The 27,880-nt window shown below is 39.7% G+C and overlaps 1 protein-coding gene across 1 annotated transcript in view; it reads right to left on the minus strand.

Annotated features, from left to right (window-relative positions):
- Positions 1 to 1,890: 1,890 nt before the first annotated feature.
- Positions 1,891 to 27,880, minus strand: part of NEXMIF (neurite extension and migration factor) — a 126,019-nt gene continuing 100,029 nt past the window's right edge. Inside the window, exons 2-4 of the mRNA XM_020284864.2 lie at positions 14,531 to 14,656; positions 9,484 to 13,858; positions 1,891 to 8,883 (exon numbers count right to left, since the gene is read on the minus strand). Coding sequence (XP_020140453.2) covers positions 8,790 to 8,883; positions 9,484 to 13,858; positions 14,531 to 14,609 — 4,548 coding nt within the window. The 5' untranslated portion in view covers positions 14,610 to 14,656 and the 3' untranslated portion in view covers positions 1,891 to 8,789. The remainder of the gene's footprint in view (positions 8,884 to 9,483; positions 13,859 to 14,530; positions 14,657 to 27,880) is intronic.

The raw sequence follows: 27,880 nt of genomic DNA on the forward strand, positions 1-27,880 counted from the left end.
AATTATTTGTTTTCCTAGCATCTAACATAATACCTGACACAGAGTCAATGACTTATTGAACAATGTCTAATGTCAGTATTAATATTAATCTTCCCATTTTTGATATAGTGTAGTTAATATGGTTATGCTGGAAATAGTATCTTGAGTTAGAGACATGCGCATGTGATGGGACAAACACAAAGGACTTTGCCAGGTTTGGTGGTGAAGATCTTTGAAGATTATTAGTTGTGTGACCTTCAGGAAGTTTATTGCACCTTTCTATGTTCTAATTTTCTTATATGTAAAATAGGAAAGTTGCCTCCTTTGCAAGGTTGTTGTGAGAAATTATAATTAATGCAAAGTGACTAACACATAGTAGGCAATAAATAAATGATAGCTATTTTGGGTCAGTAAAGAGGAGATAGACTAAGATACTCCATTATGATGTGGGGAAGATGTTTTAAGGAATCCATGCCCCTAATACAGTAGTTCCTAATCTGTGAACCTTCTGAAATTGTACGTAAAATTCTGAGTATGTTCATTTTTCTGGGGAGAAGGCCCATTGATTTAATAAGGTTCTCAAAATGATATGTGGCCTGAAAAGTTTAATAACTACAGCTCCAGTTACTTTTAAATAGAAAATTCTATTGAAATAGTGCCATAATTGCCTGTCTCCCAAATTAAATCCATCAAAAGCTCAAATCCAAGACAGATCAAACATCTTTAGAAAAAGGACCTGCCTTCTTCCCCTAAGCTCTGGTCCTATCTCAACTTTGGCCAGGAGAGAGAGATGTGAAACCACAGTGAAAAAGGAATGGGACCACTTACCCACCCAAGTCCACCACTAGTTTAGTTAAAGAAGAATCTTTCTCTAAGGCCATATTCACCAGAATACACTTATGAATCCTGAAAAGAGTGAAGAATATGCATTTGGAACCTCTATCACATATGAAACTTCTAGAAATTGGGAGAAATAAAGCCTCAGAACATTAGAGGGGGTTTGCTCATGGGGGCTTCAACTGCTCTGTCCCTCATTCTCTATCTTCTCCCATCCATTAGCACTGAAATACAAAACTTCTTTTTATTCTTTAAAGTAATGGGTTGGGAGTTTGGTTTGAGTCTTTCATGGTCCGTGGTGAAGAGAAAAAGATAATACAGTGCATTTTAAATAAAGGACTGTCTGATTGTCTTTTGGCATTAAATGATCTTCTGTGAACTGATAATGAATACATTTATTTTTCAATGCCATTACTTAGCAAAATAAAAAGCTGGCTACTCTATAGAGACGCCCCTTTCTATTTCTTTTTCCTTATTAAAAAATTTCCAAGTGTGAAATCCAAGTCTGGAAATCACTGAATTAGGACAATGTTGCAATAGCCCAGGTGAAATACCACGAAAGCTTTAAGGAAAGCAATGGCAACGTGGATAGAAAGCCAGGAGAATTGAGAGTGACGAACTGGGTGTGAAAATGGAAGAGACAGGAGTTGCTGGCTTGAGAGCTTGTTTGGAGGTTCTAGCAGGGGAGCATGGCTACTCATATACCCTTGACCGAAGATCGGTCCTCCTCTATTGGGGAAGGTGGTCCTCTTTGAGCGCGCAGCTTCAGGAGAGAGACACATGGAGTGGTGAGGGAGGAAGGGGACACCCGCCTAGCCAGCCAGATCAGCCAAATCAACCCTGGTGATCAATGGGGTCACAGACATCGTAGCCAGATTGCCTTCACATCCAGGAGTTGCTGGCGTGGATGGATGGCAGCCCCATTCACTCAACTAGAGCACATTCAGAAGGTAAAGGGATTATGCAATTATCTTGAATAAATAAGTCTGAGGATGTTTCAGAATGTCCAAGTGAAGACAGCCAGCCTATAACTAAAAATATAGGCCAGGAACTTGGAGGAGATTTGTGGAAATCTGGATAGTAGTTTAAGTGGGAGAAGTGGACAAGGTCATCCAATGAGAAGAGGGCTACTCTCTCATACACAGTTTTCAATTTCTTTTAGCAATGGTATTCAAAACCAAGAAAATGGCTGTTGTCTTGTATGTGCCACAACGCCAGTGCTGTGTGGTTAGCCAGGGCTCCAGGCTCTGATGGGTGGCTCAAATGATCTGGACACTTGAAAGCAAAGCTCAATTTTTCTAGACACAGAAAATACTTTAAAATGATGGGGACAGCAGAAACAGAGCGTGGGAAACTCTTGATTAAAGGAAACATGGTCCATAGGTGAGTGGTAAGTAAAATGATGTAGGAACTGTAGGGAATTATGGAAAATCTGACATCTGTTGGGTACCAGGCAAATCAGCATTTATTACTTTCAATAAACAGCTTTGACACTTTGAGAGGACTGCATCTCTGCAGAATCCAACTGGATCACAAAACAAAGACACCATTTGTTTTAAGGTCTTGAAGACTGGATACACTAGATAATGACTTGCCAGTTTGAGGGGCAAAGGAATCCCCTACACAAAACTCTAGCCCAGTGCTTCTCAAACTTTAACATGCACACGAAACACCTAGGGATCTTGTTAAAAATCAGATTCTGATTCACCAGAATTGCTGTAGGTCCTGAAATTCAGCATTCCTAACAAGTTCCAAGATGACAGTAATGCTGTTAATCCTATTCAAAGTGTTACTCAAAGTGCGGTTAGAACCTTCTATAGCAATTTGATATTGATGTGTGAACTTGTCTCAAACAGGGCACCAACATTTTGCAATTCTTTTTTTTTCTCCTATGTTATGTTTGTCTTGAAATGTAATTTTACACGTTGAATCGAATATATTTGGGTTTTATTTTGCATGTCTTTCCATGGCATTTTTTTTAGAAATTCATTTTTATTGCGTTTTATAATAGTATTGATCTATGATGGATTGCAAAAAACATTGATCCCTCACCACAAGATAGTTTGAGAAACACTGCTCTAGATGATAAAGAACTTTTTATTTGGGACATAAATTTAATTAGAAATGGTTCTGATTTCTGTTACATATGATTCTAAAGCAGTATTTTAAACTTTTCTTTTTATTTATTCCATAAACAATAACAAAATTCAGCTAGGTAACATTATGACAGTTTCACCATACATTCAGTCACAAATATTTAAAACCTTTGCAACAAGAACAACAAAACCAGAAGTATTACAAGAATAATTTACAAGAAAATCTATAAAACAGCAAGAAGCTCACAAATGTTCATTTTCTTTTGCACAAGATCACTACACTCTTTCACAACATGTTTTGTGTTACAAAATTCCCAACAAAAGTGTATTTTTTTCTTTGTATTGTGGTTTCTAAAACCAGAAACTTTGAAGTAAATATCCTTTTATTAGCACCTAGTGGTGCAGAAAAAGGAAAACTCTCACATACAGACACTTCACAGCACTTTTCTAAGAAAAATATACACTTACAAAATATGTTACAAATTGGCACACTTAAAAATATACAAGATTTTGTAGGCGTCTTAAGAGTGATCCTTAAGCTTTATACTTCAATTGACTCTACAGATTATTTATAAAGCTTAACTCTAAAAGAAAAAAGGCAAATAATTTCCTAACATTTTAAAGTTGCAGTGTCATATGTCAAACAGAAACTTAGGTTACATTCATAAAAAGGGCCTCTAACGCTTTTATTTTAAATCTTCTTAAATGCTCAAGGGACTTGGGGAAGAAGAAAGAAATGGGGATAATCGTTTTCTTTAGCACCATAAATCAGTAACTTACTAAAGAGGTGCATTCAGTTCTATGGAAACTAAAGACTAGTACATTCAAAACTCTGTAGGCAGCAAACTCCAGTCAGTGCTACAGGTATCCCAGTAGAGCATCCTAAGATTTCCACACTCCTCACTGGGAGTAAAAAACAAAAGGCCTCTTCTAGTTTTCATTCTAAGCCTTTTCTTTTGTGCTGTAAACAACCAGGCATCTCTCAAAGAGGCAGAATAATTCAAATGTCTCCTTTCTTCTTTTTGAATGTGATGTCATTCTGAGACTCAGAAATCCCCAAGCCTGTGAGAAGGACAGACATCCTTGCCATCTTATGTGGATGAATCTTCAGTGTCTTTACTATTATCCAGATCCTGATTTTAAAAGCCTCATTCACACCTTAAACTTTGTACTAAGCCTCTCTTTTACACTGTCTTCCTCCAATGTTTCACCTCTTACGATTCTGAAACCAAGAGTACATCTCAAGTATGTAGCTGCAACGAGAGTTCTGCTTTATGACTGTAGCTACTGTTTAATGCTGAGTAAAATTGTGCCTTAAAGGGTTGCCTGAGTACTGTCATCAAAATAATCTCATGCTGGTTGAGGACCCTCAAGATGATGACAATGTTTCCCAAGTTAAACAGCCCAACTAAATTTTTTTTTCTCCCTTTTGTGGGTCTTTGAGAAACCTTTACAAAATCCCTGGCCTACATTGTGTTGACAAGATTCCTATCTGTTACTAAAATGTTTGATTTTGGTACCAAGCCTTCTACATACAACTATAGGCTTAGTGAATTTTATGATTATAAAACAAACCAACCTCACATTAATTTTATTTAATAAAAAGGACATCTTTCTGTAGTAGTGGACAGTCATTTAAAAAAAATCCCCAAATGAAAATGCAAACTCCTTAAAGTAGATAATTTCTCAATAATACAGGAGAAAACAAACATTTCTAGTTCTAGTAGTAGTTAGGACTAGCTAGTGATCCATTCTCTTCTTCAGCACAGAAACTTAGCTCTCTTCAATTCTTGGAACTGTTCTGAGAGCATGTGTCAACTGAAAATGTGGTGGATCTGCATCGGACCGGTTCAGCTTGCTAAGAGCAAGCTTGGCTAAAAGGTCCTTGGATATGGTTTTTATCCTTTAGGCAGTAAATTCTAATTCAAACCCACTAACATGAAAATTCACTAGAACTGCAGGACCTCACATAACAGGACTTAGGATGCTAGCTAGAGTTGTTTACAGCTTTTGAAGCATCCTTTATGTGTCTCTCTTACACACACATACACACACACACACACTTATCCCCTCCCTTGCCCCCTCACACACACACAGATGCTTCCCAGCAAGGAAAAATGTCAGAGAAGGTGAAAGTTGTCAGAAAAGCCCACCTAGCACCAAGGACTTCAGGGAGATGGCTGAAGAAGTGATGGTCAAAGTAGTGCAGGAGGTTTGAAAACATTTAGGAAAAGGTAAGGCCTTAACTCATAGTTGAGTAACAAGAAGTCTGAAGGGAAAGCTGGGAGGAAGCAGCAATATGGGAGGAAGCTGGAGAGGCAGAGAGGATGGCCACTGATTCAAGCCAGTTATCATAGCTCAAACATGACTCCCAAAGTCTTGAAGATCTTTGGTCAGGGCCACTATTTCAGCACCCTGCTCCACATAGTACAGCACCTAACCAGGGCAGGAGATCAGACCTATTCTCACCAATTTAAAAAAAATAAAAAAAGAAGAGTTTCCAACTTTCCTCAGCCATGAGATACAGTTTTTCCACGTGTGTGTGTGAGTATGTGCTTAAAATTAGATTTGAAAAAGGCCAAGGCAATGAAAGGTAATTAAGAAAGGGAAAATTCCCTTATGAACTTCTAGAAGAAAGCAACCTGGATAAGGTTCTTAAACCCTGACAATTTGGGGAGGTAGGATATAAGACCCTAAAAGAAGAAAATTCTAGACTAAGCTTTGAGATTAAGTAAAAAGAATAAGGGAGGATATCATTTCCAGGAAAGTAAAGAGTAAATGGAACTCTGGTGGGAAGGCATTAATAGGAAGCAGTTTCTCAGAGAGGAAAGGTTAGAAGAAAAGAGTGGTAATCAGTAATTTCAGACCAAGGAAAATACAATATTTCTGACTTAAGATATCAGTGATAGGGCAAAACACTATTTTTATACATTGGTCCTCACTCCACTAAGGCAGCTGGTTGAATAAGGGATCTCCAGTAAGTCCAGCCTACTATGTTGTGACAGGAAGAAAAGGAATTGTGAGAGCAGAGACAGGATCAACAGAATGCTAAATGCTAAACAACCCAGAACATAATGTACTGAGAGGGATATTAAAAGCAATTAGGAGAATAAGCATCTTCTGCCTCGGCCTACTGCTCATTTCTCAAACTTGTTATGTTTCAGTTCAAAATGACTGGTTATGAGTCACTAATTTATATGTTAAAAACATATAATGCACTGCAGGCCAATAAAAAAGGTCCTTTAAAATAGTAATTCTCTTTGGAGAAAGGGAAGAACTATGCCCTAGAATTGTCACTTCATGGGCTCTATAGGAGCAACTGAAAAGAGCATTCACTCCGAAGGACTCATGATAGCAAGTTCTGACAAGGAAATGGTTTCCAACAGGCTCGGGCTGTCCTTCTTCCCCACTCCCACCCCATTCTCCAAAGCTAAACTGATATTGAAAACAAAAACAAAAACAGAAACAGAAACAAAATGGCGACAACTGCTCCCGTATTTATTTTTATCAAAACACGTTGTACTCGTGGAACATTTTCTTTATTTCTTCTTTAATTGCCACCTTTTGGTTACACAGAAAGCACTCCATTCCTGTAAGCCAGCAGGTGACTTTGAGGTTTGGAGTCTTGGGGATCACAACACAGGCAAAGTTAGTGATTCCAAGCCAAAATTCAGCTGCAAAACAGAACAAACAAAAACAAAACAAAACAAAGACCAGTTCCTAGGAACCAGCCATAGCATTCATAGCATTTAACACAAACAGCTTGCTATTAGAGTAGAGAAATAGAAGAAAGTGTTCCAGTTTCATTATTTTCCCTTTTGGATGGCAGCTGTAGGGCAGGAGACATGTTTCATTTGGTGCCTTTCCACTAAGTAATTTTCCAGGGCTCACTACGCACAGAGTATCAAAGCCTAGGAATGGGCCTAAACCAGCCTCCCAAAATGCTCCATACACTCATCTCCACAGACAGAAGAGACTGATGCTGGGAACGCACAGAATCAAGAACACAGGCTTGTTCATTACACTACCTAGCTGTAAGTAGGAGAGCAGGCTGGTGAAAGGAATCATGGACCGGGAAGTGTGTATATACTCTTATACATGACAGGCTTCCTTCCATTTCTCTCTGACTACTTTCAAATGTTGCTTCTCTGTTTGTGAATATATTTAGGTGGCAATGACTAGGTAGGTTCAGATTTTGCTTAAATTTTTCCTTTTGAAACATCTTCTCTTTTTTGTTAAGTCCCCTTTTTCCCCTACCCACTTATTTTCCACCCTCCCACCCCAGCCTATATATTCACAAGTTAATAGGTTAGTAACAATATTAGTAAGAATAGTAACAACAACGACAACCAACAACATTAATAATATTAATCCCCTATATCTGTATAGCACTTTACGATCTACAAAGCGCTTTCACATCCAGTATCTCATCTGTGCCATAATGCATCAGTCATCAGACACACGGGCCTTCAACTGTGCAAGGAAAAGAGATCAAATGTTAGACGTCAAGTGGTGAATAAAGGGGAAGAAAAGGCTAGTAGTGAGGGATGCTGGAGCTGTGAAATTTTTAAAATGGAGGGAGGACTGAATAAAAATGTGATTTTTAAACATTTATATGAAACATCGAGACTTAAGTTTAGTGTTTGGCATCAAATACTAGTCATCCTTAGACTGAGTATATATGGCCCCAATAAGTTGTTTCCACAAATTGTTCAGCTTATCTGATATTATATGTACTTAACTCATGGAAAGAAAAATTGGATTGAACTGAGATGCCTTAACATTTTCTTTCAATGACATTGGCATTGCAAGATTAAACATTTAAAGAACAGTAAAGCCATGATATGAGTGCACTTTTGACAAAACTGGAATAAAACATTTAGGAAACTACTTAAATAAAAGCAATCTTCATTTGCTTTTATGAAGTACTTTTATGAAATACCTCATGAAAGTACTTCATTTATCATTAGTGTTGATTTTATAGCTATTTTATAATTTATCCCAGACTATTATAAAATATATAAAACTGAGATATAAAGTATCAGCAATATAACTTTGCACTTTAAATAATTTTCAGCTACAGATTTTGCTTTTTAGAAAACAAGCTTTCGAAGCAGCTGTTTTGTTTCCTTGTAAAAGGTTCTATAAATGCATATACTCGAGTCCCCGATGGACTTAGCTGTTGTGACTTTCAGACTTTTCCAACATTTTAACCCTTAGACAATGGGACAAACAAATCTTAATTGTGCCTTGTTTAACTGTTCATGTTTCCACACAGAAGAGTAGAGTTTTAAACTTTAAAAGAATGTATGTATGTATGTATGTATGTATGTGTGTGTGTGTGTATACATATATATACACACACACACATATATGTATACATTTAAAATTCATTAATGAGCTTTAAACTGTGGGGTGAATCTGTGAGATGAGGTAAGGAAATTTGGCACATTTCAAACAGTATCCTTTAAGTTTTGGTAAATTGTGTAACACAACATTTTTTCCACTGTGATCTACAGGTGCTATCCACATAAGTGGGGGTGGTTAATAGCAAGAATCACTGGAATGTTTCTAGTAAATTAACAGGGACAAGCTCCCCAAATACTCACAACCAAATGTTGATATAGAAGTAAAAATATATACAGTACAGTCACTTGTTTGTAGTTTGGCACAATGTTTTGCATTTTTTCCTTGTGGGTAAATAGTGCATAAACTACTTGTGCAACTGCATGACTTTTTTAAGTCTTTTACAAAGAACATCAGATTAAAGTTTGCTTCCAAAGACTTATTCCCACAATTTAAAATTCTTTTCTTTAAGCACTTACATGTCAACATACATACCACAAGGCATATTTTGAAAGAAATAAAACACAAACATCAAATGTCTTTCTGGAAAATGTGAGTCTCTTCTTCAAACACAGGTAAAACCCAAAATGCTGTTTCTGCTTTTAGGAGATTGTAGTCGGAATCCCTGCAGAAAAATCAAACAATTTATGCCATCTTAGTTAGTTTTAGTGTAAGTCCCACAAAGGGATCATACAATCTCAAATTGTTAACATCATACTAGATGTTGTATGATGCAGAGAAAGATACAAATAGCAGGGGGCACTAGAAAGCACTCCTAATTGCCACATGTTGAGATTTCGTCTTCCAACTATGCTCTTTTTGTTTAAATGATCTTGGCTTTTTGTCTAATGACTTTTTAATGCTGTTGTTCAGAATCTGTCTTACTGCAAAGCCCTTCCCTTCCCAAAATCATTCAAGAGCAAATTTTAGTTTTATTTTCTTAATCAGTAAAAACTAATGTTGAATAGCAGAAGTAAAAGTTGCCTTGTTAGAACGTATCCCTAGTAAGCCACAACAAAATTGCCCAATCTTTTTGGGTGGCATAAAGATATAGAGATTTTCATGCACTTTTGTTCTTTCTTTTTAATTTGAAATAGAAGGGAATGGGACAGTTTCTTTCATGCAAACTTTTGCTTTCGAGAGGGAAAAAATGAGGGACTGCGGGCTCGGCAGGTAGTAGGAAAGCTAAGGGTGCATCATCTCAGCCATTTTGGTGCAGTATTACCTCAGTTTTTCAAAAGAAGCTGTCCCAGCCTCATCCTTGTGGACCTGTTCTCGCTCCATGTGCTTTCCCTTACACTTCTCATCTCTCAGGGCCTTGGAGCTGGATTTGTGACGATATAACTTTTTGTGTGTCGGTCCGTTATTGCCTAAAGTGCTCATGTTACTATACTTTTTATCAAAGAAGGCAGAGCGAGAGTCCTCGTTATAACCAGGCATGTTTGTATGACCAGGATCACCTATTGCTGCTTTCCCATTGCTTTTGCTCACACCTTTGATTGACCTGTGATTCTTAGTGGCTCCTGGAGACCCACTGTTGACCTTTTTCTTAGACTCCTGTGGTGTCCCAGCCAATATTTTGAGGGTTTTTAATTTTAGACTATTGGACTCAGGGGAGTAGAATATGTTGGGGTCCCCATGGTGCTCCATGGGTTCCCAAAGGGGCTCTATGGAGGCCATCATGAATCTCTGTACATCTGCCATACCAGAGGCAATGTTGGACAAGATATAAGAAGGCTCCTGAAATTCCCGTTGGTCATCATCCAGGAGGCTGTTGGAGTTGGTGCCCACGCTCAAGTCGCTCCAGCCTGGGCTGCTTTCCTTCCCCAAAGCCCAGTCTCCAGAAAGTCCCTTCTGATTTGCCATCTTCCCAGAGGCCACGGGACCACCATGTTGGATACATTCAGCCAATGTCTTCCCAGTGGAGGATATGTTGTTAGTTTGGCCTCCCCCACGGCCAATGCCAATTTGCATTTTTTCTCCATTGATGGCAGCCATGTATTTCCCTTTCTTTGCTGACTTAGAGACCTGGCGGGACGGTTTGCCAGGTGGCTTTTCAATCCCTTTGTTGTTGGCTTTGAGGGATTTTTTCCTGGTGTTTTTCTGAGAAGAGCTTTGGTTCGCAGCCCCATTCTTGCTGGGTGAACTTTTCTTTCTTGATTTTGACACTTTGTTGTTGGTACTGATTTGACCAGATGGATCATTAAATGTTGACAGGCAAGGGTTTTTTTGGAGCAGGCTGACAGAATCCTCATCATTGAACATATGGAACTGAAACTGATGGTTATTTAAAGTAAATCCATCATCCGCTTGGACCTGCCGTGAAAGGGTACTGCAGTCCCACTTGATTTTCTCCATGCTGCCCAACGATCCTGGGGCACCCTCTTGGAACCCCTTCAGTGTTCCTAGTGTCTTGATACTCTCACATCTGGTAATTTGAGGTGAAAGACTGGGGGTGTCAGGTGGGGACATCTCTGAAAGGGACGAGTGGCGGAATTTGTCAGGAGTAAAGTTAGAGATATCCAGGAGGTCAGTGGACTCCTTTAATGGTGCTATCTCATCAATGCTCTGCTGAATCACCAGCTTGGGGCTGCAATGGGCCAGGAAGTCATCAGTGATATCATCATCACCATCTTTTTCGCAGGGCTTCAAGCTTAAGGAGCAATAATTGCTTGAGCTGACAGAGAGTGGGGCCATTGACTCAAAGCTAAAGAGCCGACCATCATCCATATTGACTGGGCCTTGCTGAAAAGGAAAGCAGATCTCTCCATTAGTAAAGTGACATAATTGGTAAGAGTTATCAGATGGGAGTTGGGTATCTTGCACAGAAGCATACAGGACCTTGCTGGAACTACTGCCACCACTGTTGAGGCAGATTGGACTGTATGTTGAAACTGTGAGGTTACTGTCCATAGGGACTACTTGGGAGGCTCCATATTCATTGGATTGGGTTGGAGTTATCTCCCTTGAGACTTCAACCATGAATTCCTGGGGGCCAGAAGTAGCCTTGTTGGGCCACACATTTCCATAGTTGTTTGATTCCATTTTGAAGTTATGAGATGACTGCTGTAGCTCAGAGTCAGAGGATGAGGAGAGCACACAGTCCTGGGCAGGCTGGAGAGGTACAAATGATTTTTCAGTTTGAGCGAGGCTGCCTTCATTTTGCTCTGGAGAATGGTGGGTGAAGTATGAGATATTAGTATTATTTGACAAGTCAGAAGCATCTAACAATGTCTGCAGATACCCTCCAGGGATAACAGGTATATTAGTGGCAACACTAGCAGATGATAGAGGCATTTCAGAAGAGCAGGTGGTTGGTAGAAAAGTGGAATTCTTAGAAGCCTTTGCCTCATGAAATTCAGACAGATGGGAACTGTTTGAGGTCCCAGGAATAACTTCATTCTTTAAATTAGCCTTGGAGGATTGGTCTTCCAAGAGAGGGCTCACTTGAACAATTGGCTTGCTTTCTTGCACAGAAGCTTTAATTTTCTTGGATTTTAACCTGGCTTCACTTTTAAATTTGATTTTATTGAGCACTTTCCTCTCTGGCCCCTTAAACTCTGTGTCTTGGGCTTTGACTTTCACTGAGTCAGGACCTGTGACATCAGTTAAATGTGATCCATTTGCACAGCTGGGGGCAGCAAGAGGTACTGACTTCAGTGTACCTTTTAGGCTTCCATCTTCTTTACGATTACTAGCTTGCCTCTGATCATTGCAGAATGAAACCTGCTTACTACTTGCGGAAGTTTCCATGGACGGGATTCTTTGAATCCTGTGCCTGTTGCCAAGTTTAGATTTCCGTTTGCGAGCAGGTGGCAGGAATGACACCTCATAGGTACCTGGTTCAAAGCTTTGCTTTTGGCATAAGGGTGTCTTGATGGAGTCTGTGTTGTTTCTCTGCTTCTTCTTCTTCTGCCAGAAGCCCTTCAAGGGTGCCAGCTTGGCATATTTGTTCAGCTGATTCTCACTCAAATTCACTGTTGTCTCACTGGCATCCACCTTACCCAACTTCACCAGCATGTTCTTCTCACCTTTAAAGCGATTGATGATAATATATTTGATAATAACAGGGGGCTCCTTACGGGTTACTTTTCTTCTCTTTTTGGGACACCATTCATCATCATCTTCCTCTTTGGAACCACCTGGTAGCCATTCTTTCCTCTCATTTACTTTTTCACCCTCTAATGAGTCAACATCATATAGATAATCTTCACTGTATCTGACTTTTCTCTTGGCTCGCAGCCCATAGTTCTGCTGGGAGGAGGAGCTGCCGGAATTAGTGTCCCGAGCCATATAGCGGCTACAGTCTTTGATCTCACCCATGGCATCATATGAGACCTCAATGAAGGAACTTTCATCACTGAAATTCCCTGATGTCTCCAAGGAATTAGCAAGATGGCCCTGTTTGGGATTCTTAAATTGCCCCACCTCAGTCCCACTGCACGGTTTATTTAAGGCAGATTTTTCTCCATCATCTTTTCCATCTTTTTTCTCTACACCTTTGTCTTCCTGTCCTTCTTCTTTGCCTTTCTTCTTGTCCAAGATTTTATCTTCCTCCCCCCAGATGATGCTCATGTCAGGGACCTTGAATTGGGAAAGATCACTGCTCTGTTTCAGGGCTCCACTCTTAGCCTCCCGCTTGGGGCAGGTAGTAAAGACACTGGGAAAAAAGTTGAATTGGGCATCCTCCTGCATCAGAAGGGTAGTCTTGTCACGAACATTGTCCTGAAAGGACTCATATCGAATTTTCAGGGAGCAGACATCACTGCCCAGTGTTGACTCATCATCATCGAACATGTAGTTATCCACATCTTCTTCAGAGAATAGGTTGACAGATAGCTCATTCTTGGAACAGAGGTCAAGCAGTTCGATCTTACTCTCACTAATGAAAGTTTCAAAGTAACCCCAATCCTGACTGGAATTTGCAAGCAAAGCTTCTTCTGTATTGCACTTATCTAACAGTAATGCCTCATAATAACTTTTCTGAGTTGGATCCTCCAGGTCGATGTCAGGTTTCTCAGCTTCTCGTCTATCTCCCCCCCTTGATTTATGCAGGGGGAAGCCTAGGAGCTGATCTGAGAGCAGCTGCTCTCCGTATTTCATGTTTTCTCCAGCATTGATGCACTGAATCCCTATGTCAGAGACTGCACACGTTTCATAATCCCTATTTAGATCACCAACTTTCAGACTGATCCCTGGCTCAGGATCTACTGCATCCTTGGATTCCATGAAGCAGCCCAAGCAAGTCCGGCTTGGCTGCATGAGACAGTCCCCATTCAGAGCTGACATGCCTGCAGGCTCCATTATGGCAAATGGAGCTTTCTCACACTCGTTGGGCAGTGACCATGTATTCAGGCCTTTTGTAACACCAGACGTGAGGGAGATGGCATTCACAGAAGCACTGTTAGCAGCATGCTCAGGTGCTTCAATCAGGCCCAAAGGAGAGGAAGGGCTCTGCATACAGGGCTTCTTAGAGGGTAGAGGCAGGAGACCCCTGGGATATGCCAGGGTGTCTTTTTGTGTCGCTGGTATAGGCTGGATTGGTGCAGCAGCTTCTAGAGCTGCAAATGACTTCATTGCCATATCCTGGTCCTCTGAGTCTAGAGAAAAGGGAAAGAAATGACAGGAATAAAGTTAAGGGTCTTAGATCAGACTCATGAACTCTCTTCTCCTTGATCAGTTTCTGGTACTTGATCTTATTATAAGCTAAACCTCCATTTCTCTAGCTTTAGAAATCAAAACTACAACATTGAAAAATAACCTTGATTTTATATTGAACATTCATGCAAGTGAAAAATAATAATTCTTTAGTCCCAGCTTCTTCCTCAGAGAAAGACAGAGCCTTCCATAGAAATGAGGAAAGAACTGGACTGCTTGATCAATTGGAAAGTCAAAGCTTTCAGGGGGAAAAATGCTCAGTTGGGACATTTATAGTTTTGAGCTATATGGCTCTGAACCATCCTGCAGACCCATGTTCTGGAAGCTCCTGGTGATTCTAGAAGTTCCAAGCCTCACATATTTCTAAATCACTAGGAATTTTCAGGAACTTCACCTGACAGAGATGATTTGGGAGGGTAAAGGGGTTAGATTCAATGCCTCTTAGAGATGCTTCTAGCGCAGTTAGAGATTTGGTGGAGCAAAGTTTAGAATTAACATCAATCTCAGAGGCATCCTGGACTCAACCTGTCCCAACTTTGTGGATATTGAAAATCCATAGCAATAACAAAGGACTACTGGGAGAGATATTATATACTATAATTAGATTCCCTTACCATTTTCTTTGACCCCATTAATCAGAGTGTTTTCTCCGTTGGCTGAGGCAACAATAGCCTTATCTTGTTGGTTATCCATGAATGTAGCCTCTTATTGTTTCATTCCAAGTCCAAATGCTGTCCAACCTGCACATTTCAAATATATAATATCAGTCATTACATTTGTTTTATTCTGTGTTTTACAGGTTATTTATGCTAGAAGGGTCTTAAAAGGCTTACTAGAATTTATCTGTTTCCAGACTGGCTTCATTACTGCTCATGTTCCTGTTTCATAGTTTATACCCCCCATATAAGTCAATTTGGAAACTCACACTTCATTCATACATCCTAGATTCTTCTATCCCCTCTAGGCCATCATACTATTCAAAACTGAAATCTGAGGAAGCAGGCAAACTTACCCTTTCTTCCAGATAGTACCAAAATTAACCTAATCATGGATGCCCAATTAGGAAAGACGCAAAGCAGATTTCTGACTAAACTGAGATAAGGTGTGTGTGCATATGGAGATTAGCTTTATTTTTATTTGCTTCATGTATACTTCACATGATCAGAAGTTCTTCACAAACAAGCCAATTCATACATACACCCACAGATACATCACATTCAGGTTTTCTCTCTCTGTGCCTTAAAAATTGACTGCTAAAGTTGAAGGAGATAGAGAATTCCCCTTGGCTTCTCAACGTTCAGAAACAACTTGGATTTTAACAAGAATCCTTCCAAGCCTTCAGCAAGATTTTAAAATGTGTCTACAAAGATCTAGATTTTTTGAAAAGGATCCAGCATCATCTGGTATTTTTAGGGCTTAGTTTCTATAGCTCCTCACTTCCTGCCTACCTACCTACCTGCCTGAGGGATAGGTGTATACAAAATTATAGGAGACAAGATTGAGGTACCTACCATGTGCTAATACAACACCTATAAATCCCTATTTATTCCAGACCCCTGTCCCCTAGACCTCCTCCCCAGCCAAGTATCTATCCCTTTATTAAAAAGCACAAGCCACTGATAGCCAAGCAGCTATTATAAGAATCTCAATTGTATATTCACTTATCCTAATATAATACATGCACATAACTATAAAAGGTAGGTCCAGCATTGAGGGAACAAGAAGCAGTAAGAGTTTCACATGATTCAAGATAAGACATTTTATCTATCTGGGCCTATTTCTTTATCTATAAAATTAAGAAGTCTGTATTATGTAAGCTCCCAGTTTTGAAAATGTTAGATGACTCTGGGTTTCCCCCAACACTTACATATTAGAATTGCCAAATTTTCTTCTCATTTTATATGAGACCGGACTTTATGAGTAGCCAATAAACCATGGGTGCCAGGGAAAAGAGAAAAAGATGTATTTACACAGAAAGAAAGGCTAGAGAGTTTTAAAAGGTGGAAAGGACTAACAACGTTGATGTTCCCACCTTTTGACAAGGAGGGCTCATTTGTAATGGAACCAAATGAACACATCAGATAGCTGCCCGTGCTTCAAAGAGGACCCTATGAGTGAGATGGGATCAAATTGCCATCACGAATTGCTCTGTGCATCTTTCTTTTTTAAGGAATTCAGTAGAACTTCAGGTATCATTTACCCCTCTTTTACCCCTCCACTAATTCCATTTTGGCAAGGACTTGATAGGAGCAAATTATTTGTAGATTTCAATAATTTAATGTCTTCTTGTCCTTTATAGTTAATTATAAGTAAGTCCATTTTTATCACCAAGATGACCAAGGCACAGAAAGAGAGGCTGTGACAGCTGAGGTCTAAAACAACATAATGATAGATCTATGAAAGGAACCAAAGTCTCCTGACCAAGAGAACAGGTGTTTTATTTTTTTTCTTAAAACACAAAATGCCTTCCCCATAATTCTCACCACTTTTAACCCCTGGCCAAAAACAGGGCTACTGAAATACAAGTTTCCACTTGTTACTGATCTATACCACTACCCCCTTTCAGGTAATGAGACAAAGAACAGCTGCCTCAGACAAGTATTGACTATTAGTAAAAATTAATGTACCATGAAATATATATAGGAACAGTATACTTAAGTATGAACAATTATCCAACTTGTCAGACAGGACACAAACACTTCATCATGGGACATATTAATGCTGCTGTAATTTTACTCTAGGATGTTATTTTCCTAAGAACATAAATTTCCTCTAATGGAAAAATCTGACCAAGCACCCAGGATTTATGGCTTTGAAGTAAAGGGAATCTTACTGGGTTGAGAATAGAATAGACATACAATCTGGCAAGAGATAAAGAAGAGGTGTAGTAGGTGTGGGAGCTTGATGAGTTGGGAGGTGGAGAGGAGGGAATAAATGCTCACTAGGTGTTAGGCTAGATACAATCACAGAAGTTACTTCATTTTGGATATATAATTGTAAGGTTGCTTATATTAGGTTTTAGATTTTGGAGAAGGATTATAACTTCTCATGGTTACAAGACAAAGAGCTCTGGACTTGCTTTAGCTTTTTCCCATTGATTGGCATTTTAGGACAGTAATTTAGGTGAGTTTTTAAAAATCTATTTTGAGCTAAAATTGATTAACACTTTTGGAAGAATGTACAACAAATGGCTTTGCTGATCATAGTAATTCACACAGTGTAATGGTATTAAAATAAGAAGAGCATGAAGACAGGTATTTTGAAGCAAGGAAATGCTCAATTAAATTACAAAAGCAATCCCTCCTACTTGCCCTTCCCATCACTTGGGCCTGAAGAAGGCTCATAGATTCTGTCCCAGTGGGCTGCTATGCTCTTCCCCAGAGGCCTTGAAGCCTTAGATCTTAGAGTCTAGATGACTCACATCAGCAGTTGTGTTGGGAGTTGTCCCTGGCTTTTCCCAACTGTCCCTGGCTTTTCTCAACTTTCTTGCCTTGCTTCCCAAAAGCAAGGCAAGAAAGTAAATCATGTGCTTGCTTAGGGCCTGAGACAACATAGCCTTTGGGGTTTGAGTAGTGCCTATCTCTGGGATGCCAGTTTGAATCAATCAAACAAATTTACTAGGTACTACCTGTGGTCATGGTATTGTATCAGGCACTGAAGTAGGAAATGCAGATGAATGAGACTAGATCCATGTTTTCAAAGTGCTCAGAGTCTAGTGGGGAAAAAAAGCCATACACAAATCATAATATAAGTATAATATACTGAAAGAGAGTCAGAAAGTTTTTTATAGGAGTCGCAAATGGAGAGAAATTATTCCATTTCTAGAGAGGAGATCAAGAAAGTCTTCACTAGAAGCAGCAACATTTAAGAAGGAGCTTGAAGGATGAGCTTCCCACCTTGAAGGAGGTGGGAATGGGGAAGTACTGTGTAGAGAAATATATTCCAGGCTGAAGGACATTCATGAAGTGCCGTGAGTCTCCTCAACACTCCTGCATATCCTTTGAACAACTACTATAGAATCATGGGCCTGACAACTTACCTTAAACATTTCTGTTTTGCCTTGCATACAATACCCTTCTCAATCCTCAATCTCTCAAGTTGTATCCTCTTTTCATTCTGTTTACTTCCCCATATCCTTCCAAATATTCTATCCCTTTATGCTCCGTTAATATGTAATACCATTTTTTTGTTGTTATTTCTAGGCATCTTGCACTTAATAGTCTCTGCTCGGAATTCCTCTCCTCTTCCCCTATTCCTTCCCTTCCTACCCTTCCCAGCCTCTCTTTCGTCTTGCTGTCCTCTTCCTACTCAATTTTTCTTGATGCATTCCTTGACTCTCCCCACTCCACATAAAATTAGTTTCTGTCCTCTGTGTTCTCAAAGAATTTTTATCTCCTCTGTGTTTATGACTTTATACAAACATTACTTCTTTATATCTGAGACAGAAGTGGGGAGATAGGTTAGGAGACAATGCTCAGGTGTGAGATGTCAAGAAGAATAGAATTAGAGAAGAGGAAACAGAAATGGAAAGGAGATGTTGGATTCAGGTCCAACTGCAGAAGTGTGCTGTATAGACTTGGAAAATGATTTAGATATAATGACAGGTATGGGAGCAGTAGAGAGCATATAGAGAGAAGAGAGAGGTCAAGGAATTGATAGATAGCTCTGAAAGGAGCATCATGGGTGGTTGGATTCCAGGACAGAGTAGCCTCAGAAATACTGGTGCCAGGAAATTCTTGGGAACAAAGCAAGGTGGGTGAGTAAGAAGCCTAACTGTCAGGTCCAACATGGCTAATAAAGCTAACCAGGGCCCTAGCTGTCACACTGGAAAAGAAGCAAGTGATCAGCAAGCTGTTATAGATGGGGAATCTACAGATTTGGTTAGGGACTGTGATGAAGCAAGGAGATGGTGCTGTTGTAGCAAACAGGTCCACAGAAGATTTTCCAGGCTAGCCCACCTAGCTCTGTCAGGTCTGATTCTTCTCAGTCCAGTTCCAGAAAGTATAATGGATGGCAGAATCAGCAGTAGTACAGAGAGCATATTCTTATTCATAATTCTGCTTGGCTAATTCCATTTTCTGATATCTACCAGGATTTCAAGACCATAGATTAGAAATATGCAGGTATGATGCTTTTAAGTACAAAATCACACGTAAATGAACAACTGCACAAGTTTTAAAAATATTAAGTGTGCGAAAGACATCAAAAAGAGATAACAGTTACACTCCAAAGAATTCTATGTATCTCAAAGGTACAGTATGAATCCATTTCATCTCTCATGGTATGATTTCAGAATTTAAAAAATGTGTGCAAAAGAAGAGGTGATGTCATATAATGGACAGAGTACAACCACCAAGTAGCTGGGTGTCCTCATACAAACTCTTCCCTTCATTGGTTTCATTAGCTATACAATAAGGGAGATGAACTAAATTATATCTAAGGGTTCTTCTACCTCTGAACAATCTGCAATTCATTTAATTTTGTTTTCTCCAACTCTTAAAAATTGAAATTACACGTACAAGGACACATTGACATACATGAAGGAGTTCTGATTTAAGTTTTGTGTGATACTGAGATTAGCTTAAGATATACACTTGAGAAACTCTTTACTCCCTTCCACCTCATGTCCCTTCCTTTATGCCTCTGATTTTTATACATGCATACCCCAGTCCTGTCAGAGGCAGCAAGTACAATGCTGTTGCTGGTGACAGAGCACTGTATGTTCCACTTGCCTTCATTTGGCCACCACCCATCTAAGAGGGGCCCTCTTTGCCATCAGGTTCCTGGGCAGAAACAATAGTAGCTGCATTTTTGTCCTAGCTCAGCAGCTCAATATTTGGGTCTCCCTTCACTCTCTTTTCTCCCTTCCCCTTCCATTCTTATCTGCACCATCTTTGTGACATCACTCTAAAGAGACTTGCAAGGACAGCAGGTGCATAAGACCATAAATCAATGTGACAGTATGTGAAAATGCATTGTCTATGTTAAAGCACTATACAAATGCTAGAAAACAGAATATTCATTAAGACCTGAATTAGGGGTAGAAAGAATAAGCAGAGGCACTAATGGGCTCGAGTCAGAAATAGCCAGCCTCTCCACTAGTCGTAACTTTTAAACTTTAATTAAGACTTATAGGTAGCTCAACTTCACTGGCACATCCCAAAGCCCCTTTGCGTTTGTAAGAGAATTTTACTCTCAGGAATTTTGCCTGCTTTCTTTCTCAAGTCCAAAGAAAGAGTGGCAGAGGAGTCTAATCACTGTTTGTCAGGTAAAGGATGGGGTATTTCTTTCCAAAGAGTCACTTTCTTCTTGACTCTAGACCCATATTGGCAGTATAATGACATATTAAGCACAGAGAGACCAACCTAGAACACCTGTTGATGGGTGCAAGATGGTGAGTGCTTGGAAGGACTACGCCACTGTAGTTTTGTCCTTTATAAGAATGGGTTTATACAAGGACTGTGTCCTAATCGCAGAGTGCTTTTGTTGCCAGGCAGCACCAAGTTACATTTAATGCTTGAATGTGGTAACTTGAGGCTGAATTATCCTTTAACTTTCTCCATATGGTTTCTAATCTCTTTTCTTATTACTAATCTATTCTGTTAATTGCATTTTAGAGAATGTTATTAAATTCTTTTCAGAAATATAATCACCGAACCACAGGGCTGGAAGGATCTCGGAAGACAGTTTAATCCCAAACTCCCCATTTTACAAACGGGGTAACCAAAGTCTCAAAAGTGGAAACTACTTGCCAGTGTTGTACAGTAAGTTGGTAACACATATACACAAACTTGGATGTGTGTTACCTTCTAGTCCAGAAATATCCCCGTGGTACCAAGTTACTTACCAGGTGGAATATAAAGTATAAATAAAAATAACCACTGATCACAGAGCTACTGACTTTCTGTTTATCTTTATTGGAGGAAATGTGTCACAACTAAGAAAGCTGCCCTTGCTTATCCCAAGGTGAGAAGTGGAAGGAGGTGGGGATAAAGGCCAAATCTATCTGGGAAGTAGGCACTGTTCTTCCAGCTTCTGGATTCTAGAGTTCTGTGACGGCACCCTGAGGCATACCAGTCCAAGAACCATATTTTCCCCTTAGGCACACACACAAGCACACACACGTTGTGTACACTAAGAAAAAAAATCATGGTGCCTTTCTTTTTCCACTGTGGAAACAGGATGCTGCACGAAGGACCAGAAGTTGGAAGATGAGCAGAGTTGAGAATTCATTTGATCTAAAAGTGCTCAAATAAATTCAACTATTTCATAATGCCCAATTAATACACCATTTGAATTTTTTGGGGAGGAGTGGAGGGACCAAGGATGCCATAACAAGTAAAGTTTTTACAAAAGTCCCCAGTGATCATATTAGTTTTATTTTATAGTGTTTTACTCATTCTTACTTCATTCTAACCCCCAGAGCAGGAAATAAGACTATAAAGAAATAAACATCAAATTAATTACCATATTTATTTAGAACCCCTAAAGAATTACAGACTCATCTGCTCAGTTCCCAATAGATCAACTATTTTTAGGTAAGTAGATGAGAATCACCTATAAATGGTTCCAAGTAAATTGAAGACAACACATAACGAAATACAAAACATCCCATCAGCAAAAGTGATACTACTAGCCTGGTCCAGGAATCAATCTTGGTCCGACTGTAGTTTTCCCATGAGGTGCTGAGCTAGCTCTTACAGGTAACTGGAGACCTCAGTTTTACCATTCACAAAATCCCCGGACTTCCTAGCATGTGTACTTGAAATAAGTGTACCCTTCCTATATTCTAGCGAAAAAGACTGATGATCTGTGGATCTGGGACTTCGTTGAGCACTCTACTTCTTTACATCTTTTGGATATGTGGATATGTAGTGGATAAATCCACTATTTATCTCTTGGATAAATAGCTTGCTGGAAAGCTGGGACTGTCACATGGGTGTGAATGTATGTTAAGTTTTCCCACATTTATTAAATACCTGTTTTATATGTCAGACAATACCATGAGGAAAACAGAAGTGAGAAACACAAGCTCTAAACTCAAGGCACTTATAGTCTTGGAGAGGTAGAAATGTAATTGGCAAAGCAAGTATCTGTCAGTGGGACGAGTCTTAGATTGGCTCAAACATTTATTTACATATTTGGATTTCACTTTCAAATTTTTCTCCTAGCCTTATCAATCCCCGGGATAGGTTTTTTCAGATATTGGCCCAACTTGGATTTCTTTCATCAAGGAAAAAAATCCCTTTGGTTTAAAAATGCCCAGGTTATAGAGAAAAATGAATCCATCTCTGACCTCTCCATGAAGACAAATGCATCTTTCCACTTGACTCTAGATTTGCTTTCACTGAGTACACAGCTGCTTGGCAATCCATATCGAGTGGTAAGACTACTTTTTCAGATCCCACCCCATTCTCGCCACACTCCTTTGGCAGATATGCTTATAGTGGAGCCCAGCAATTACTCTCAAACTGATAGGCTGGTAGATGCCCGGACCTTTTCACAGCCAGAAGACCTGTCATGGCCAAGGGTCAAAGGACCAAGGTATCCTCCACTAGTAAGTGGACTCCACTGGGGTATCTCTTTATTACCTACTTATATGTGGAGGAAAATACTTTAAGATGAGTTTGGCCATTTGCAAAATACTTTGCTATAGAATTTTTATTCAACACAGGAAAGGAAAATTTCAATAACCTCACAAAAGCACCCAGGAACACTATAACATACATTTATGATGCTGTGTCTTCTCCACCTCCATTAGAAGCATTTTCCTTACATTCCTTTAAATTTCTACATGGAACCAGGAATGGGCTGTCCAGGCATAAGGGAAAGAATAGAGGTACAAGATGAGGAGGGATACATCAGAAAAAAGAGGGGTTGGGCCAAAGAACAGGTATGTTGCCAGTCTAGTTAGAGTTCTATAATGGCCTAGCAATCACCTATCTCTATCATCTCTCTATTCTGACCCCCCACAAATCATTAATGTCACCCATACCCAAGGCAGTAAAAAAGCCCTCAAAGCACCGCAGTCTGCAATAGCTCCTCTAGGTATCTTCTCCAGCACTCAGTTCAAGCCAATGCTGGCTGATGCCCAAAGCCATACAGATGGCATTCTAGGGCCCTGTGCTCATTAAAGTCTGCACAGGAAACACCCATTGGATGTGCAATTCCAAAGCCCACATTCGTTGAACAGCAACAGTCGGTTCTGTGGGACTCTTCCCAATTCTAGTAGCCAAATCCAGAGTAGGGAACAACTTCTAGGGGCCAAGCTTCTAGAAGTTCACCTACTGATGGGAAAAACAAGTCCCGAAAAAGGGCAAAGAAAGTGCTTTCTTTCCTAGTGATCTTGACTTTCTCAGGTTTCTTTGCTGTCTTCTCATCTACTGGTAGGGCCAACTGTTAAAACGACTGTTTTCTGCTTTACCATTTCTGTGCCGGGATCTGGGCTCACTTGCAACATCTAACCTCCAATATGGTAGCCACTAGTCATGTGTAGCTATTTAAATTTAAATATAAATTAATTAACATTAAAACTTCAGTTCCTCATACTAGAAAAATTTCAAGTGGTCAGTAATCACATGTGACTAGTGGTTACTACATTGGACAGAGCTGATACAGAACATTTTCATTTTCACAGAAAATTCTACTAGACAGCACTGTTATTCTTACTCCTAATTATCTAGTCACCTTCTCTATTTTTGAGGGCTGGCCTAGCATTTTATTTATTTCATCGGTCTCAAGTGTGGAGGGTTGATGTCATCATATTCCTCAATTCCTTAGTGAGCCAAGAAAAACTTCTCTCTTGCCATTACTCATTTATTGTTGTTTATTTCTATACTCTTCCATAGGTAACCATTCTAATGTGGTAAATGTGTATTTTGTTCATGTAAAAGGTGTATTATTTTATATGTGTATATTTTAAAATTTTATGTCAATGGTATGCTATATATCTCATTCTTTTCATTTTTATTACTAACCATGTTTTTAAGACTCATTCATATTTCGATGTGCATATCTGATTTGTTGTTTGTATCTGTTGCATAATGCTCTATGGTTGTGGTCCCCAGCCCCTGGGGTCACAGCCCGGTACCGATCCATGTCCCGTTAGGAACTGGGCGGTGCATTACTGTGCTTCATTCCCTGCCAACCCCATCTGTGGAAAAATTGTCTTCCCTGAAACACGAAACTTAGGAACCACAGAAACGGAGGTGGTGGGCACAGCAGGAGGCGAGCCAGCAAAATTTCATCTGTATGTACAGCCTCTGGGCTCCCTGTCACTGGCATTACCGCCTTAGCTGCACCACCCCCCCCTTGGAAAAATCGTCTTCCATGAAACCGGCCCCTGGTGCCAAAAACGTGGAGGACCACTGCTCTATGGTATGCACCCACCACATTTTACCTATTTTCTTTCATTATGATAGACACACAGGATACCTGGCCCAGCACTTTACAGAATTCTTTCTTGGAGTTCCTGGCACCACAGAAAATCTTCAAAGAAAATCATAACCAAAAGTATTCATTATTTGGGTGTGTGAGCTCACTTTTAATTGTGGGTATCTTAACTCCCTGGAATATAGACTCTTGTCCTATCCTTCAGTATTCTTACCCATATTTCCCTTTGCCTGTCATTGATCATTGTCCATTTTTTTGCTTGGCTCTGGTCTTATATGAGGTTTCTTCCTTATTCTTAATTTCAAATAATGATTTTCCATTGGTCTTTGGCTTTGATTACCTGGACTTAGGTTATTATCTCATAAAGTCCCTTATCTCTTTTATTTATTTCTGACTTTTCCTAGATCTTCTTTTCTTTGCTTTGCTGCCATTCAAGATTCAGTGTGATGGGAAGTTTCCTGGCTAAAGTTTTCTCTGAGCAGTGGGGGTTAGGAACCTAATGGAGACAGGGTTGCTATACTGACAGCCAGAGACATCCAGGGCCTGATGGGAGGTTTCATGTTCTCTGTTAGCTTGACACACCAGGGAAATAACCTTTTAATCCAGTGCAGCATATTTCATTTATTGTAGTGTTATCTAGTTTGAAGATGTTATGAAAAACATCCCCAGAGAGATTAAAGATGGCAAAAACATCCCGAGTTTGAACTTAATTCAACTACTCCAGAAGGCTAAAACAACGGAAGATGACCTTTTAGGCACTTCATATGCCAGGCCCTGTTAGGCCAGATAATGTCATGCCAAATTAGAATGTTTGCCTCCTGGGGGAGAGGAGGATAGGTGGGAAGGAGGGGTTGTGGGTATGTGTTTTAATTAAAATCATCTGTTAGTGCTAATGATCTAACATTAAAAAGTTAATAATCTACAGAGATACAAAGAAGGACCTGAACAGGGCACACATGTCATTAAGATGGCAGAAGCAAAATGAATCTATATTCTAATCAACTTTGGTAAGTGGTATAGACAAATTGGAACTAATTTAGAGGAAAAAGTCCAGAAAGAGGACTCAAAACTGATGTTTAGCTCAGGGGAGAAAATTCAAGAAATGTGCTTTGTGTTTTTAGATACTTGAAGAGCTATCACAAAAGAGTGAAACAAAACTTGTTTAGTTAGACCCTTGAGGGAGGAAGACTGTAGCTCAACAAATAGATCAACAGAAATGTCCAAAGATGAAATGGGTGCTAGGGGAGGGGCATAGGGAAAAAAGTGAGCTCCCTGTCACTGGAAATACTCAAGCAGAGGCTGAGCAAAAATTTGGCAACATCAAAGAACAGATTTAAATATTGGATGGAGAAGCTGGACTATATGACTTTAACTTTATGTGACAACAGGAGAATCAGTTGCATAAATCTAAAACCAATTCAGTGGGCTTTTAAAAAGACATGAAAGAAAATACAGCAAAGCTAATAAAATTGAGTCCTACTGAAGCTACTCAGCCATGTGTGTGAGAAAGAGAATAAGAGAAGATATTCTCACACTCTGACATCAAGTACAACCTCGGATATGGGCTCACAGCAAAAGCAGCATGGCCTTCCCATGAACTCAAGCCAGGTTGGGGCACATTTTTATAAAGGACAGAGAGATTCTGTCAGGAACAAGGAGCTTTGGGCACTGGAGGAATGCTGTAGGTTTGTAAAAATCTTGAAGAACCAATCTATAGTTTTTTCTCTGCCAAAGTAATGACAGTGTTTCCAAAGCAATTAAGATACATATAAATTGGCCTAGGTACACGAGGGTTCATGCTTTTAGCATCTTGGCACCATCTCTCCCCATGTAAAAAAAGTGTTTTCTCTAGGAAGGCTCTGTCACATTTCTCCAGGGCTCTGTACAGAGTTTGAAAGCTGGATGAAATGACACTCCACTTGGCTGGATTTTATTGCCTGCTGTACTCTTCAATTTCCCTTCTAGCCCAGACTCAATTACAATCAAGGTTTGCAGAAGGCAAACAACATGCAGTGAACTTGCCACAGTGCCAATTAAGTGCAAACATACCCTGAAAATTAAAATGAAAATCAAATGCCAACACTATGAAAAGAAACTAAAAGCTCCCACAGAAACCATGAAGAAATAAAGGCAGAGGGAATAAAGAAAGAACCTGCTCTTAGCCTAGCAATGCAGCCCCAGTCCTGTTATATAACATTCTATCATCTCCCACATCTGCAGAGTCTACACCTTTATCAAATTGTTTATGTTTTAGCACATTTATAATCAAGATGTTTGAGAAGGTTGGTTTTATAAATATTATTTAACGGCAATGGCTGCTCTAGGTTTCCAAGACAACAAATGTGCTTTGCCCCAGTCACCCAGCAAATCCTGACTGTTGACAATCTTCAGGTCTTGAACCTGTGTGTTGACAGGACAGAGGTACTTTGTAGCCTAGGGAATGGCCCCAGTATGAACGTGATGGTGGTCGTCTAGTATTAGAATTGGTTGATTTGAAATTCTTGATTACATAGCCCTATAAATCTGGGCTGTGAAATCAAAAATCCCAAATCAGTATTAGGGCTATAGTTCAAAAGTAGCTACCTGTTACTATTATATGTCCCTTCAGTGTCTAGTTCAGGGCTTAGTAAATATCTATTTAGTTTCTTTTTCTCCCTTTTTTTCTCTGTAGCCATTTCAGTTCCAAAGGTAGGTGGTACAAGATATAATAATAATAGTGATAATTATAATAATAGCTAATACTTATGTAGTATTGTCTTCTTTTGGAGCTAGGAAGAAGTGGGGGTGGGGAGAAAAAGAAGTTAACCAGTATTGAATGAAGTCTGTAGGCTGGTTTTTAGTCTCATTTCTGCCACTTAGTAGCTATGTGATGCTGGGGAAATCATTTAAACTCTCCAAGCTCCAGTTTCCTCAAATAAAAATAATAGTTACCGCATAGGGTTACTGTGACTCACGGTAACCCTATAAGATAAATATTATTATTATTTTTTGAGACAAGATCTCACTCTGTCACTCAGGCTGGAGTGCAGTGGTGTCATCATAGCTCACTGCAACCTCAAACTCCTGGGCTCAAGCGATCCTCCTGCCTCAGCCTCTTGAGTAGCTAGGACCACAGGTGTGCACTACCACACCTGGGTAATTTTCTAAAAAAAAATTTGCTATAGCAATGGGGTCTTGCTATGTTGCCCAGGCCCAGGCTGTTCTCAAACTCCTGATCTAAAGCAATCCTCCCACCTCAGCCTCCCAAAGTGCTTGGATTACAGGTGTGAGCCATTGCACCCAGCCCTTAGGTAACTATTAGTTTTATACATTTGTAAAGCAGTACAGCACCTGGCCCATAGTGGGGCTTCAAAATTTGTAGTTCTCATCTTCTTCTCCTTCCTCATTCTCAGAGAACTGTTTTAAAAATTCCAGATAGGACAGTCTTACATTGGGAGCTGGAATCCCCAGGATCTTAGTATAATTTAAGGAGGTGGACACAGAAACCAGTTTTCAAAGCAACTAAATAGGGTAGTAAAGGAAAGCTACCTAAATGGGGCAATTTAGTCCTTCCTTCATCTTTCTTGTTGATC

This window comes from Microcebus murinus, chromosome X (genome assembly GCF_040939455.1).
Source record: "Microcebus murinus isolate Inina chromosome X, M.murinus_Inina_mat1.0, whole genome shotgun sequence".
Lineage (NCBI taxonomy): Eukaryota > Metazoa > Chordata > Mammalia > Primates > Cheirogaleidae > Microcebus > Microcebus murinus.